The sequence below is a fragment of the Erithacus rubecula genome, assembly GCF_903797595.1.
Source record: "Erithacus rubecula genome assembly, chromosome: 5".
In the NCBI taxonomy this organism is placed as follows: Eukaryota; Metazoa; Chordata; class Aves; order Passeriformes; family Muscicapidae; genus Erithacus; species Erithacus rubecula.
In genome coordinates, this window is record NC_136687.1 from 25253402 (window position 1) to 25269818 (window position 16417).

Here is a 16417-nt window from a genome sequence, read left to right on the forward strand (position 1 = left end):
GACTACTAATGTGGACACAGTTGTGTCTCAACTACTCTTAAAACTTTCGATTTCTTTTTGGCTGTTTCTTTTTTCATCTGGTCGATGTATCATAGTAATTTTTTTGCACAATAAATTTGTTACTTATACCTTCACGGTTACATCTTCTACCAGTTTAGGTTCCAATGTTTCTTCCTTCTTCAGAGGGCTTCATACTGTTTTAGATTATTTGGTTGGTTTGGGGGAGTTTCTTTCATTTTAATGTATTTTCTTTCCTAGAAGAGTGGTCTGAACTTTATAAAATTATTTTCAAACTTCTATTGTACTCTTTCCATTATATTTTGACATAGCCTCAATATTACAGCATATAAAATGTTTATATGCTGTTTATATAAAAGCTTTGAACTAATATACTCTACACAAGTAAGCTTCAAGTACTTCTGAGCAAAATTAAGAATACACAATTGCATGCTATAAGTCATTATATTACATTATATTACACATTATGTTACATTATATTGCATTACATTACTTCATATATTGTAGCTCCACCTAGGTATATTTCCTGTTGTAAGATCTCAGAAATATAAGTAAGTTTCACAAAATTTAAAAAAAAAAAATACACCAAAAAGTTAAATGGTGCTTTGCCTTTTGTTCTTTTGACGCTTATCTATACTTTATTCTCTTTTTTTTTTTTTTTTGCACAATAAAACATGTGAAATTATTTTGTTTCCATGATTTTTCAAATCAAAAGCTTCAAATACAAACTTGGACAATGTATTCATGAGAAATAAGAAGAGTCAGACTATGCAAAACTTTTTTCAAATTTTTTAAATAAAAATCTTCATTTTGGTTTCATTTTGATGTGCTCATGTTGTGTCCTTCTTCAATATGTTACTTTCTTCATAGGAAAGCAGAAGCAGGATACTTCTAACCTGTATTTCACTCAGATTCTGCTTCCTGAAACTTCTGGTTTTGTTCCTATATTTTAAATTGATGATTTAAAATTTATTTTAAATACATGTAAAAAGATGAATGTGATAGAGGGCTGCTTCCAGCAGGCCTTAGATATTTGTTTTCACGTAACAGCTGATCAGGCAAAGCTAAGACTATATTGTGAAAATGGAACCAAAGAAGCAAGAGGATTGGTTTATTTCTTGTAAAGGTTTACAGATTGTATCAAAATCAGATCAAAGTTTATTCTGAAAAAAACCTGATAATTTTGGTACATACTGTTTTTATTACACATCATAACAGCAAATGTACAGATGGAGAAAACCCAAACAAAAGAAACAGTTCCTGTTGGAGCAGTGGCAAAACATTAAATAGGCAATGAACAGGGATGGTATAGGGTAGAGAACAGGAAGGATGCAGCAGAGCACTACTTCCACACTTGCTCTAGGCGCTCTGTGAACCTTAGTTTTTAGGAGTACAAATCCAGCATATTTTTTAGACAACACATTCCCTAAAATAATCAACAACTAAAAATTAAGTCAGTATTGTTTCAAAGTGGATGTTAAGCAGAGTTTGTATGTGTCTTTAGTAAAAAAAACCCCGTAACATCAAAGCCTGTTATATAAGTCAGAAATGTGTCAAGTTTTCTCTTAAAACTACTTATATTTCATATTCCCATTGGTAAATCCCACAAAAAGTTCCAGAACCTTAATTCACTCAAAGTTAAAAGGGACTTTTTGCTTTTCTTCCATGCTAAATTTCTACATGGCCCGAGTATATCCACCTGTTTTTATGATTATAGTCTTACCTCACTGGTATAAACAAAAATCCTCACAGACTCTTCTCTTCTCATGAGGCTCCATGTTCTTCTGATTCTATGTTTCTAAAGCTGTTCACTGGATGTGTGGGATTTAATTTTTTTTTTAGATGGACACAGAAAACTGTCTGCCATCATTGATGAGGTTTCTCCACACACAGGGTCGTGGGCATTGACCATCTCCATGGGTTTCTCCATATGATGTGCTCCAGAGTGCACATGCACAGTATTTCTGTCTCCTTAGTGCAATGGCCTTACCTGTTCTGCTCTGTCATACCTGTCACCTGACAATACCTCAGCCATGCTTTGTAAAGACAGATTAATGTGTGCGGGTGCCCCAGTCACAATGCTGCATTCAGCCATGGAGCTCTTAGCTTATGTTGGCTTTGTCATTGCACTTCTTCCTGTACAGCACTCCAGCCTCCACAGGTATCCACCTCACCTATTTCCTGTGAATAGTGAAGTCCTATTGTTTCTGACAAGAAAACAAATTAAACAAAGTAATTCAACTGCTTCTGAGACTTATCCTTGAGAACTCGACCATAACTGTACTCCTCTCTGCTTTCTGCATTTGGAGGAGTGGTATTATTCTCCTTAGGTAATTCCTACATCAGTCTACAGTTCGTAAACTATCCCAAATCCGTACTTTTGTTACAGGAAAAAGAAAGAAATTATAACCATTTTATTTGTTTAAGTTGTGTGAATTGAACTCAAAATTTAGTTTTCTGACTGTGAAATAGCTCCTACAATATGATATGTTTGATGACCTCTTCATTTTTCTCACAAACAGCATTGAATGTTAGTTAAACGTTGAATTGAATGTTAATTGATTGTTGACTTGAAATGTGGTATTTCCTCTGGTTGAAAATTCAGAAGACTGCTTCGTGGTCACCATTAGGCAGAATGCTTCAACCTAAGCATGACACCTAAGGATCAAAATTCACGAGGTCTGAATTTCAAGGAGAGAAATGGAATGGGATGATTAGTATTACGCAGAATGGAGTGGGATGTTTAGTGTTACACAGAATCTCATGTTCTTTGTTGGAATGGGGCAGTATCACTACAAAGAATCACTCTTGTGTTGATTTGTGGTACATCACTGTAAAACCAAAACAGATTGTGATTGGTGAGTTCTAGAGTCCACAGCAGAATCCATCCTTGTTCTGATTCACATGACCTCAATTCACATCTCCATCTCCCAACATAAAACTTCACTGAGGCTGCTGCAAGGGTTTAACTTCATCCCCTTTAAAGGGAGACCATCACAGCTTTCGTTCACACATATCATGTGTAACAGCCAGCAATTTTAGCTGTTAGAGCTGTAAAAAACGGCCAGTAATGAAACCAGGGCCCAGACTGCCTGTAGTGTTAGGCCTGATGCTGCCCCATAACTGAAGAGTGCTAGAAACATGGCAGACTCAGAGAAATACCAGACTAGACTGTGATCTCACTGGGCATTTTCTTATTCAGTCTCCTTCACAAAATGTCTTAAAGAAGGCTGCTATGGTGAGGAGACATAGACAAAAGATTTTTGCTTCCAGACACTGAAGGGAACCCATCAAAGTGCTAACACTCTTTTTAAGAGTGGGAGAGAATTAAGGCAAATATATGAGCAGACCTCACTGACTTAGGAAGAACCTTGCAAATTTCGCACTCTAAATAAAATATGTAACAGAATTAAGCCTTCTGGCTGCTCTTTGCATGAAAGTTGTCACTCTAGGCCTGCAGGTGAAAGCAAAAGGACTGAACTGGGCTGTGAAGGGAAACAGCCAATGAAAGCTACTGCTGGAGCTCTTTGGAAGCAGTCATTTAGCACAAGTGGTCATAGTCGCCCTGAAGGACTCGTAGAAATTTGCTGCTAATCGTGTGAATGAGTAATTTTGTGAATAGCACCAACAACGTGGAGTAGCATCCTCTCTCCAAAGGCTGGAAGGGGTTGAAAGACATAGCAGGTTTCTCCCTATAGAGAGGTGGCCACTTCCGCTCCATCTGGAGCTCTGTGTCCCGCCATCCGCCACCATCCCCACTCCAGGAGGTGCGGGAGGGCACTGGGGCAAGAGGGGCTCACCAGTCCCGGGCAGGGCAGCCGGGGCCTGTTCTTCCTGAGCGCAGGAGTGCCCCTTCATTCCCTCGGAAACGGCCCCGTTCCCTGCAGGGGAGGGGGCTGCCGTGCCAAGTCTAGGTGGGGTGATTTATGATCGGGGATGGAGACTAAGGAAATCTCTCACGGAAGGGAAGGGCACCGGGGGCCCGCATCTGCGGGGAAAGGGGAGAAGCTGCCTTCCCTCTCGTCGGTCCGCGGTCAGCCCGCAAACCCTTGGGTGAGCCCGCTGGCCGCCGCCTGGCTGCGAGTCGCTCTCGGTGAGAGCTTCGCGCCCCTGCCCTCGAGCAGGGAAAGGCGGATGCCCGAAGATGGGCAGAGTGCGGGGAGTGCTGGGGTCTCGGCCTCCACTCTGCCCTGTTTCCCCAGGCAGCGAGGAGCTGTGCAGGCAGCACGGAGCGCTCACATCCCCGGGGCACGGTTCCCGTTCCCGGTTTGGCCGCCTCCTGGCCCTGCTCTTAATGAGATTCTTTGAAATCCAAAAAAGCGAGATTTAATGTTACATCCTTATCTTTGGAGGAGCGCGGTTTTCTTGCCGCGGCGACGTCACTTGTTAAACAATCCGCGGCTGAGCCCCTGAAAAGGGAGGCATTGCACCCTTCGTGCTGAATACGCTTCTCAGTGCGCATAACGCCAAGGCCTTTTGATGTCTCACAATGCGTGTTACGCCCAAAGATTGTCTCTTTGGACAGATCTACAACGCTTGGCTTCATGTTTGGAAGTTAAATGGACAGCGAGGTTGTAGAAACTCCCACGCTTGAAGCTGGCGCAGACACTCAGTACTTTCGCCTGTTACTTTCCATGAGTGAAAGCGGCAGGGGTGGAGGGAAGGGGCTGCTGGTTTAATCCGTACTCCGAGGCAAAGGGAGGGGGAAAGCAATCCAGACTTTTCCTCTCTTTTCTTCAGTTTATTCTTTGGCAGCCTTAAAATAAGAGCTGTGTGCAAAGCGTGCGCCCTGCCTAGGTAGCTTGTGTCTGGAAGTCGCTGGCAATGTTGCTGCTCCATGAAATCAAAATTTATGATTATTCAAATGTTGGGGACTGTGAAAAGAGAGGAAGAAAGAGGGAAAATTAATATTGCAGCTGTTCTTCTGATTAATGAGAGATAATTGCTCATGAAAAGTCACCCCTGTGGCATTTTGTTGTCTCCTGGATCTTTGTTCTTTTCCACTATTATTGAGGACTTTCTTGAAGACTAAGCGGTTCTTTTCAATTTTTGGTATTCAGAAAGTGTTGCTTGGTTACAGATAATGGAGAAATCTCGGGCTATATTGGGTAAGATGTGCCACAGACAGCAATATCACAATGCCACTTTCAGAAAAGGATGGATACAAGTTAACGATGCGCTTTCAATAAAACATTAATAGACTTGTTCACGCTTTTATAATGACCTCCTTAATGGGAGCTGGGGGCAAGTCCTGTCTTTAGATTGCGTTCACTTCAGAAAGGCCAGCTTCGGGATTGCCGATCACTTTGGAAACTAATAGGAAATCGATGTTAGAGTAGCGAATAAATGCGATTATAGCGCAGGAACCCGCGGCCCCTCGCTTACCCACGCACGGCTTTGTTTTGAGCGGGACTTTCCCGCAGGGGAACTGCCCCAGCCCGGGGCGCAGCCTGCCCAGCGCCACTGCATGTCACCCCGGTGTGACGTTTGCGACCACGGCTGCTCTGCAGGTGTTGTTTTGGGCTTGTTGTTTCGGGTTTGCGTGTTTATTTGGGTTTTTTTTTTTTGTTTTGGTTTGGTTTTTTTTAGTTGTTTTGTTTGGTTGTTGAGGTTTTTTTCTGCTCGAAACGTGTCCCCGGGCTGCGGCGCTTTCCGCTGAGGCAGCTCCTCTCATGAACTCCGCGGAGATGCGCGCTTGAAAGCCGGCGCTTTCTCCGGGCGGGCATGGCTTTTTCTTCTGCCGGGAGCTGACGGGGTTGGGGGAGGGAAGGGAAAGAGTTGCTTTTGTCATTTAAGCCGTGAATCTCTTCTACATAAAGGTGTTAGAGACATCTGGAAGAAAAGAGGGACCAGCACCCAGTCCTGCGCTCGGCGGACCAGGGGAGCGGCTCTGATGTTCTTTTTGAACTGCTCCACTTTCAAAAGGGGGCAATTTCGTTACATTCTCATTTGTTACACTGTCTTGAACTAAAGGCAGACAAAGCTATACTCTGTCACCCCGAGCAGAATGAAGGGAATCAAAGGATTTTCCCTTAAAAGGACTAATTTTCTCCTTGAATTATGAAAGTAATGGCTAGGTAACAGCCTGTGCTCTGTACCCAACTGCTTAATACCTTCTAAATCCTTCCACGTGGCTCTCCCAGTCGTAGCAATTAGAGCTCATTATAGGCTCATAAGAGCTCTCATTTTGGGGATTACTTAATGGACAATGAAATTTTATCGGACAGAATTATTGAAAAATAAAATTGTAACGAGGCCGATGTGATGTGGGCGCACGCCTTGCATCATTCCGCCTGGTTTGGGATGTCTTTGCTTTCAAATGACTTCTTTTCTTGCTCTGGCTTTCAGGGGTAGTTTTTTCTTAGTGATTTCTCTCTCTCTCTTTTATCACTGCATTTGGTTTATTATAACAATTACAAATTGCAATTTTGATCCGACTCTTGTTCTGTCTGCCTTCCCTTACGACAGCCCCCTCCCCAGATCCACTCTATCACTGCAGACAGTTTCTTTCACTGAGATTGGGGTTGTGTTATTATATTTTCATCTTCCAGAATTACCCCTCTGAAAGGGGAAAAAATTTTAAAATTAGAATAAAATGCAGATACTAGTTCAAATGTTCTCCAGATGTACTTTGCTTTAAACGGGGAAAGCCGAACCAGAAAACGCCACGCTTGTGCACGGTGAGGGCGACTAGAATCTCACGGGCCCCACTGGAGCTGAGGAGGCAGAGCCCCCGGGGATCCCCGGGGCCGCAGAGGCTGCGGGGCCTCGGCTCAGCCCTGAGCAGCAGTTTGGGGAAAAGTAGGTGAGGTTGGAGCCGACCCGCCTAAACCCCGCGAGCCCCTAATTGTTGTCACAAGACGCGGGATTAACGCATTGCTGGAATAGCTGTCTGTTTACACTCAGGAGCCCCCGCCGGCCGGTAAACACTTTCTAATTGAATTCTAATCACATTCAAATAGCCACATAACAGGCCTCAGCTGCAATTCATAAAACTTTAATTGCTATCCATAAATCCTCAGATCACCGAGCGCGGAGTGTCCCTAAAAACGCTCTTGCATCGTGCCTGCCCGGGGAGGTGCGGGGGGAAAAGGGGAACAGGGCTAGGGGACAGCCGGTCCCTGCACAGGGAAATTGTACAGCGGCTCTGCCGCGGCAGCTGGGGATGGTGACCAGGACGGGACAGCACAGCCGGCCGCGACCTGGACCCAACTCTTGCTCGAGTTATGCCGCCGAGCCTTGCTAGTGCCAGGGGTGAGGAAATACCGGCTCTGTCAGAAGGCGGTTTTATTTTGCTGGGTTTAACAGTGGGAGACTCTGTGTGCGGGAGGGATGGTAGGATGTCCGCGGCCCGGCCCTTGCGAATGATAACCGCTTCTAAACACGTTTCGGCTATTGCTGCACTCCCGAGTTTCTGTTCAGCCTCTGGTAATCAGGCGTAGTCTGTGTTTTCTGCTTTAAAGCACAATTGTCACTTCCCTTTCCCATTGTCAAGTGGGATGGGATCCGCAGTCTGTTTTAAACGCCGCTTCGCATCTGTTAAACAAGAACGCGATAGCCCTTCTATTAACGATAAGTCTCTTCTTAAACTCCCATAAAACAGGTCATTGGAAAATCGCGTAATATGCTGCGAATACCTTGGCTTTGTAATGCACTCTGAAATGCTTCGGAGCCACCGACCGTATTTAGCTGTTTATCCAATTTTACTTTGAATGATTGCTTCAGCAAATTTGGTGGAGATCAAAGAATCCCTCCCTGACATGTTCGCTTTTCATTAGCACTGCGGTCCTGGAGCGGCCGGGGAAGTTCGCTTGGAAGTTTTCCGTTTTGATACCGTTTGGCTGAGAATTGTCCAGATATTTGAAGGCTTTGTCCGTTGCAGTAATTGCCAATTTGGCAAGATTCACTTGAGGTGAAAAGGGCGAGGAGAAAAAAAAAAGGCACCCAACCCACCCTACGTGCATATGTAAGCGCAGACGCACAAACACGCTCCATCCCTAACTTTATATCCATGTCTGCACCTGTGTACCTGGGTCCTCTGATGCAGAAAGTGCCTCCTGAAGGAATCCTGAGTGCAGGGAGTGGACCAGGTTGGGGAAAGGTGTTGGCCCCAGGCTTCCGTGGGATCTAAAGCCCTTTGGATGTTCTTTTACTAGGGGTGAGGGGGGGCGGAGTTGAACCGCTTGTTTCAGGGCATTACCTGCTCTCACCTCTCGTTCCCTCCCGGCGAAGGAAAGGAGCGCTCTTCTCGGGGAAAACCCCCGAGCAGAAACTCCTTCCGATTAATTTCACCCCCTGCATCCCGGGTGTGTTGACAGGGGGACATGCCTGCGAGCGCGACGTGTGAAGGGGCCGCGGGGCAGCCGCCCCCTCCCAGCTTTCTCTGCTCCTATAATTTATTTGAGGCGGAGGCAAAGGAGTGAAGTCATCGGGCAACGAGCAAGCACGCACACTTTGCCCCCCTCCCCTACCCCCTCTTTGGTTCCCCCCGGCAGCCTCTCCTGCCGGCCTGGGAAGCCGGGGAGATTTAGATCTGCGAGGCTTTCAGCCATCACGTGTTTAAATACTTGATATAAAACCCCGGCGCAGGGGATCCAGGCGGGGGGACTTTAAGACCAGCCCTCTCCAGGGACCCTTTTGTTCAGCTCTCAAACATAAGCACCTTCTCGACTCGCCAGGACTTCAGTGGCAACTTGGCCAAGCAGGAAAAACCCGACTTGGGAGAGCCGCCCCCGGCCTCGCAACCCTCCGCAATGTCACGCTCCTTCTATGTCGACTCCTTAATCATCAAAGACTCCTCGAGGCCGGCTCCATCCCTTCCTGAGCATCATCACGGCCAGGACTTCTTCATCCCTCTCAGCATGCCTTCCCCCCTCGTCATGTCGGTGTCGGGCCCGGGCTGCCCGTCCCGAAAGAGCGGCGCTTTCTGCGTCTGCCCGCTCTGTGTCACCTCGCACCTGCACTCGTCCCGCGGCGGCGGCGCCGGCGGGGCCATCCCTCTGCTCAAGAGCCAGTTCCCCAGCGCCGCGGGCGAGGCCCAGTGCTGCCCGCGGACCGGCCACGCTCACCACCCGCCGCAGCACCCGCCGCCCGCCGCCTCGGTGCCCGCCGCCGCTGCCCTGGGACACCCAGCGCATCACCCACCTGCCTGCGCCGCCACCACCTACAGCGTCAGCGACCCCCGGAGGTTCCACTGCCTCGGCATGGGTAGGAGCCCTGCGGCCGCCGGGGAAGGGGGGCAGCGGGAAAGGGGGTGCCCCCGAGCGAGAGCGGCTGTCCCGGGTCGGAAAGCTGCTGGGAAGTGTCTTCTCTCTCTCTTTCTGTCTGCCTGTCTGTCTGTCTCTAGCCACTTTCCCCCACTTTCCCCTGTCCCGCTGAAGTTCGCATTTCTCTCTCGTCCAGGAGGGTCCGAATCCAGCCAAATTCAAAACGGGAAACGGATGAGGACTGCTTTTACCAGCACCCAGCTCTTGGAGCTGGAGAGGGAATTCTCCTCCAACATGTACCTGTCCCGGCTGCGGAGGATCGAGATAGCCACGTACCTGAACCTGTCCGAGAAGCAAGTGAAAATCTGGTTCCAAAACAGGAGGGTGAAACACAAGAAAGAAGGCAAAGGCACCCAGCGAAACTCGCACGGCGGCTGCAAGTGCAGCACCAGCCAGGGGCATTACCCCCGGTCGGAGGATGAAGAGTCTCTATCCCCCTCATCGGCTACCGAGGATAAAGAGATCTCCCCGTTATGAGCGCGGCTCGGAGCTCCGCTCCTGCCGGCGGGTGCCAGCCCGGAGCGAGGTGGCGGCACGGCAGCTTACCTGGCACCGCTGCCCACGGACGGCAGCCCGCCAACCTGCAGCGGGCTGGCCCTCGCCGCCGAGGAGGTTTAATTGTCGTCCATTCGCAGTAATAGAAAGATATATATATATATATAAATATAAATATATTTTCGGAATGTAAATGTTTTAGTCGTGGGAGTTCAACCGAAATGTTATTTATGTAACCCCAGGAAAGGGTACCTGCTTTTTCTAGAATTTAACATGGGACAAGGCTCGCATGGCCCAGGGTGCCTGCCTCTGTATCCCCACAGGCAACTTAAAGGAAAATAAAGAAACTTATTTGAAACCGAAAGGTGATACATAAACTCCCATAAACAAACCTGAAAAGCAAATTAAAACCTTAGAAAACCTTCTGGACGGACTTCTTAACAAATACAAGAAAAGACATAAAAATCGCCCGTTTGGGTTTGGGACGGCTGTTTGTCTGTGAATAGTTTTATATAAAAATTATATTTATATTTATTTAAATAAATGAGATCAGACAAGAATTTAATTTTTTTCTTCTTACCCCCCTCCCCGCGACCCTTCCTCACATCAAGTGCCAGCCCAGTCGCAGCAGCGAAGGTGGAATGGCTGGGCAAGGTGCAGTCCTTGTCCTTCAGTGAAAGCATCGCTGTGTATGTGTCAAATCTGCGCCAAGAGTGAAAATAAAAACCATCGGCTACTAACACGAACATGTTTTCTGTTCCCCTGTGACTCGGGGCGGCTGGGGGGTGGAGGAGGGGGGGACTCCGCTCCGGCCGGAGCGCAAATACAGCCGATCCTCTGAGCCCAGCAGCCTTGTATTCCTTCCCAGCCGGAGCCAGCGCACGCCCTCCTGGCGACTGACAGCTTTCTGCCGTCTGCTGGCCCGGCCACACCGCATTGGGGACACGCGGCTGCCGCTGGCCCTGGGCCGCTGGTCACGGAAGGGATGCTGCACACATCCCCCGCATCACCGGCCTGGCAGCCGCGGCACTTCCCCCACCGAGGGGGCTGGCTGCGCACCTCGGCCCCTTACCAGGCTGAAACTCCTCTTAAGTTATTATACGGGACGATGTTAAGCATAGATCAGGGGATCTTTTTTAATTTCCCAACCCCTCAGGGGGCAGAACAGCGTTAGCTCTTTTCGATGCTGATTTTATTAGGAGCCCTGGCCAGACTTAGAGAGAAGATCTGAGTGCAAACCCGCTAGGCTGAGACGTGGCTGAAGTTCTCTGCAATCTGTGTTGGGCAGTGCCCAGCCACAGGTCCTGTCCTGCCTCTGCCTTGGGCAGCCCATCCTTAGCTCCTTGCAGGGGTGTTACAGGTGGCTGGTGAGAGTGGGATGTACCTGGAGCTAGTCAGTCCCAAATGAGCCCCTTTATAACTTTTTTCCTAGCTCCTGCAGTACTGGCAGACAGCAAGTCTATATGCAGCAAGCAATATAAGCAAATTAGAAGTACCTTTTACACATTATGCTATTTTTCTCATCTTTTCCTTGGATGGCTTTTCCACAAATCCAATATACACTTTTGACTTCAACCTCTTAAACTGTGCCAAAACATTTTTCATAAATAACTCCCTCAACAATCCCTATATCTATCGTGCTTGATCCCTAACTTCAGAGCTTCAGCTTCATGTCTCCCTCCAATTTGACTTGCCTGCAAGCACCCTGGATGCTGAAGAGAGAGGCAACCCCAGCCCAGTGACACTTGCACTGCTTGTCTGTCGTGGAGGAGAGGCCAGGTGCATCGATAGGGCTGGAGTAGGATGGAGAGAGCCTGGAATGAGCACTTCCCCACAGCCTGGGCCAGCTTCAGGGCTTGGAGCAGAGGCAGAGTCAGTGCACCCTCATCTAACAGGAAGGGAAAGGAAAGGCAGGACTGAAGTTTCTAGCAAGGACTTGGAAAACAAGTACAAAATCTCACTGATCCATGCCAGGACCATTTCAGTGCCTGAGCTGACTACAGAGGCCAGCAGCCCACATGCCAGCTGAGTGCCTGGGGATGTTGGCTACCCAGTGGCAGTTCTCTCTCTTGCCAGGATGGGGAGACCTAAGAGCCAAAGGCTTGAGGTCCTTGTGACTCCTTCCCAGGGCGACTTCATGAAGGGTGTGGCTGAGGTGGTTGGCGTCTCTTCCCCTAAAATCTGCTGAGGTGGAATCTGAAAACTGTTGATTCTCTGCTTCAGTTCACCTGTGTCTGATTTGCTTCTATAATCAGAGTGGGTCTTTTCCAACCTTGAAGCTCTGTGAGGAGGCATTAGTTCCAGAGAAAGTACTGCCCACTCTCTCAGCAATGTCATCCCATGCTGTTACAGGAGGAAATCAACAGGCCTGCAGCAGCCTGAGACAGCAAAACTTTGCTGGGTAAGAAAAAGCACCAGCCTCTGAAATCTAAAACTGCTAAACTCAAAGGTATTTTAAAATTGGAAAGATTCGCTTAATAGAGTGTATATGTTCTCAGTGGAACTCTGTGGAAACATGCACCTCAGTGAGTAAACTGGTATTTCCCTCTGTTTCTAGAAAATAAACAGTGATACTTCTCTTCATTGCAGTATTTAGCAATTTATTAATAATAACAGAAAAATGAAATTAGTTGATCTTGTAGTAATCAATGCTTGCATGTATTTATCAAGTTTGGGGTGTAATTCTAGTATATTGTCACCATCATCATCACCATCATCATCATCATCATCACATACAACTGTCATTGGGACAGTTGAGATAACATTTTATTTCAACGTAAATATTTAATATAAAAAACTTTGGAAAAGAGGAATGATGCAATGGTTTTCCCTGATACATCTCAGAAGGCTGATAAAACCAGCTTGACCTGAACCTGGTAGCGTGAGAGAAGCTCCACTGGAAGTTGAATGTACCATAATTTGCAGGAAATGTTTTGTAAGTTTCCCACATCCAGCATTGAATATTTTGAAATGTAGGCAAATTTACATTAAAATTTGTTGGGTTTTTCCTTCTGCACCCCACCTCATCTTCTTTCTACCCTTTTTTTTACCTCCCACAAAGTGTGAAGTGCGATTTTTCCTCTCACTCATCCAGTGCCAAATACAGGCAGCATTCAGCTTCTGACACAACTTGATGTCAGAGTAGTTGCCTGTGTCCTGTGTAGATTTCAGGTATGGAACAGTCCCTAATGGCCCTCTGGGTCACTTGGCCCTCCAGCTGCTGCACTGGACCCCCTACAAGCAAGGATCCACAAGGGGAAAATCACAGAGCTAAAGCCTGAGTGTTTGCACAAGAGATGCAAGTCAAGGTTGTGTGAGTGACCCTGCTACTGACCTTCTGTGACGTGTTGGGTGAGCATCCCTCCGGAGCTTTTCTCTTGAGATATTTACTTACTAACTGTAATTCTATTTAACTCTTAAAAAAACAAAAAAATCAGAAGAAGAAAACATCCATCTTGAGGAGTTTCCTTGACCTTGGTCTGCATGATACCCACTCCCATGTGTCCTGATGAGATGTGTTAGCCCACAGGCAGCATTGCCCGTGGGCTGCTGGAACATTGCAGCACCGAAGGCACCGTGCTCCCTCGGCTGCTCTTTTGAGCCCTGCCCTGAAGTCCCCACAGTGCTGCTGAAGCCTTTCCCCATTGTCTGAGCTCTTGCCTCAATGCCCACTGCCAGCACCTCGCACCTCTACCCCAGCATCGGCGAGTGAAGGCCCTTGGGTCAGCTCCTTGCTTCCATCCATGATGTAGCTGGAACTCTCCAGACACTCCCAGACCGAAGAGCTCAGTGTTCTGGCTGGAGAACAGAACCCCTCCCTGGGGTGTATGGGGCAGGCTAAGCCTCAGCAGTGAAGCCCCAAGCACTCATAGAGAGGAGGGCTCACAGTGCAGGGATCCGGACCAGGGGATTGCGGGAAACTCTCCTTCCTCAATTTGCAGTTGTGGCAGAAAGGGGACAATCTACCTAATTCCGCTGCATTCACCTCTAGTTTGTCCTGATTTCCTGCTCCCGCGCCTCCCACTGACCGAACCCCCATGGGACACGGCCCCGGGTGCGGCTCCCCGGTGCCTCTGCTGCCCTTGCGGGCAGGAGCAGCCGAATCGGAGGCTCAGCTGCTGCCCGGGGCTCCTTTTCCCTCTTGCGTGGTTCAGTCGACGGCACAGCCGCAGGACGAGGCCACGACCAGAAAGGATCACTGGGGAGTTTCTGTGTGCCCACGGGGATAAGATGGTCGGGAAGGGACAAGTGTTATTACCACCGCCCCGGAACCACAGCGAGCGTCCTGACACCAGCTCGGTGGGCAGGGCGGGGAGCACTCCCATCCTGGATCCGGAGCCGAAAGCTGCTCTGTTTTTTATTCTTTTTTTTTTTTTTTTTTTTTTTTTCTTCTTCTTCTTCTTTCTTTCTTTTTCTTTTCCCACTGTTGCTGTTGCGTACGATTTCGCGGCTGCTCGAAGAGCGCGTTAAGTACGGGAGCGGGAAGCCCACCCCGCAGCATCCGCGCACCTCCGTCGGCCGAACCGGGTTTCGGGCAGGGCGAGAAAGCCCGGGCACGGTCGGCAGCCGGGCCCGGGGGTCCTGGGTGGGACCCCGGCCCTGGGGAGGCTCCGCCGGGGCCCCGCCGGTGGCGGAGGGCCCTGCCGGGCAGCTGCCGGGGAGTCCCGCATGACAGCGGAATAACAAACAGCCCGAGCCCACTGTGCCACTCGGAAAAGCTCGGGGCGTGTGTCCGCGCTGCAGCGCGCTCAGCCTCGCCGTGAAAGGGCCGATTTCACGCAGGTTCTGCTCCGCGCCCCTCTCCGCCCCCCTGCGCGCTTCCCAGCCGGCCCCGCTCAGGGCGATGCGCCCGCAGCGGCCCCTCCGCGCCTCCCCCCTGCCCCGACCCCAGCCGCCGTGTCCGGGGGGATTTCACGTGTTGGAAGCGAACCCAAAGAGATCGGAAGCGTGTGCTGTGTGCTCTGGAAAAATAACTAGTTTCAGATTAATGAAGGACTGACAATTTCAAGGCTAACGTTGGCACTGCCCAAGCCAGAGCGTGGGGAGCTCGCCAGGCTTTGCTTTATATTGTCTGCTTTTCTGAAGAGCAGACAAAGATGGATAGAGAGACATTGAAAAGCAGGAGGCGTATTTCAAACAGTTCAATAAAGAGGGTTGTCACTTAAAGACAGGAACCATAGTGCTTTGATGACTTTGTATTAGCCTTACCGTTTCAAATAAGTGACTCTACTCTCTTTGCGGAATTAACCGAGTTTTAGTAGATGACACTTCAGTGAAGCCGCTTTAGGAAGAAATGAGAGCTCGTAACTGCGGGGCAAACCTCCTCTTCGGGAAGGTTTTACATAGAATATTGTCGAACCGGTGCTTTCTTTCTTCCCGTCCTTAAATTAAGGAACCTTGGTAAAACCGAGGTTTGCAATTTACATGGGACCGCTGTATAAAATAGGGAAAAACGCTCCGCCTCCGTGTGAATGTAGAGAAAGCGAAAGGGACGGCGCGAAACGCTGCCTCCCGGCAGAGCCCAGCACCAGGGGCGGTCTGTCCAAACCACTTTCTGCACCCTTGGAAGAAGCACCGACCCAGGGCGCTGGAAATAAAGTTGCGTGGAATTCCCCAGGCAGCCCAGGCGTGTTCCCCGGCACGCCGGGTCACGGTCCCGCGTGTGCCCGCAGTGTCCCCACGGCCGTGTCCCCTCAGGTCTCCGGCTTTTCCTGCCGAGCTCTGGTGGGAACATCCCTCCCCTCTGCCCCGGGCAGCCGGGGTGCCGCAGCCCCAGAGTGCGAAGGGACAGACGTCGCAGCCCTGCCGGGGCAGATTTTGCTGTCAAACCCGATAATTATTTTATATATATATGTATAAAATCTTTTTTAAGATGAGGACCCCCGACCGCTGCAGCCCCCCAGGCTTTGAAGGCACAGCGAAAGGGCTTCACTGTGGGTTTGAGAGAACCATTTAGTCACTGTTTCATTAGGCACTATTTGAACCTTGCAACATGTGGTAATTTCTAGGGCAAGCTGAAAAGGGGGGATTATGTAGGAGGGACACAAGGAAATTAGCTAACGGTTAATTTAACTCGTTTTCTGGTAGAATTTTCGATACATTCCTAATTGACTGAGGAGGCAGGTGAAGTCTTCAGTTCCAGGCAGACTCATTCACGGTGAGAATAAATGGCTCTTTTTCAACTCTCACTGCTCACAATATATCATCAGGGAAAAGACATGCAATGAATATGTTGATTTAGGGGGTTTTTTATCATTATTATTAATGGAATTACACCCTGCTACGCAGGTGTGAGGGTAAAACCTATACTGCGATGAAATCAGATTAACAATGAAATGAGAATTTTATTAGCTTTCTATGTCATATAGACCTGGATTTAAACTGTCAAAACAAGAAAGAAGAGGGGGGAAAAGATAAGTCTGAAGAAAACAATGCCAATCAATGGGCAGAAATAGTAGCTTGGATTCCAAATGGTAATTAGCTATAATTCACGGTGAATATTGACACTCCGTACTCTACACCATTTATATCAAATAGAGAATATATGATTAGCCCATAATGGCAATTGTCTTTTGGGCCCGAGGTTCACCACACCAGTTTACTATGAAACCGGAACACTTGGTTGTAAGGTCCGAGTT

At 48.5% G+C, this 16417-nt stretch overlaps 1 protein-coding gene across 1 annotated transcript; it reads left to right on the forward strand.

Annotated features, from left to right (window-relative positions):
* Window positions 1–7057: 7057 nt before the first annotated feature.
* GSX2 (GS homeobox 2) lies at window positions 7058–10339 on the forward strand. The gene is made up of 2 exons (XM_079307386.1): window positions 7058–9225; window positions 9421–10339. The coding sequence occupies exons 1-2, from the start codon at window positions 8772–8774 to the stop codon at window positions 9759–9761; spliced, it is 795 nt and encodes a 264-aa protein (XP_079163512.1). The 5' UTR covers window positions 7058–8771; the 3' UTR covers window positions 9762–10339.
* Window positions 10340–16417: the final 6078 nt, after the last annotated feature.

Excerpts from the sequence above, each read along its gene's own strand:
- GSX2 (XM_079307386.1), top strand. The coding sequence starts at position 8,772 with ATGTCACGCTCCTTCTATGTCGACTCCTTAATCATCAAAGACTCCTCG. Across the intron at positions 9,226-9,420 it reads GTTCCACTGCCTCGGCATGG|GAGGGTCCGAATCCAGCCAA; the intron begins GTAGGAGCCCTG and ends TCTCTCGTCCAG.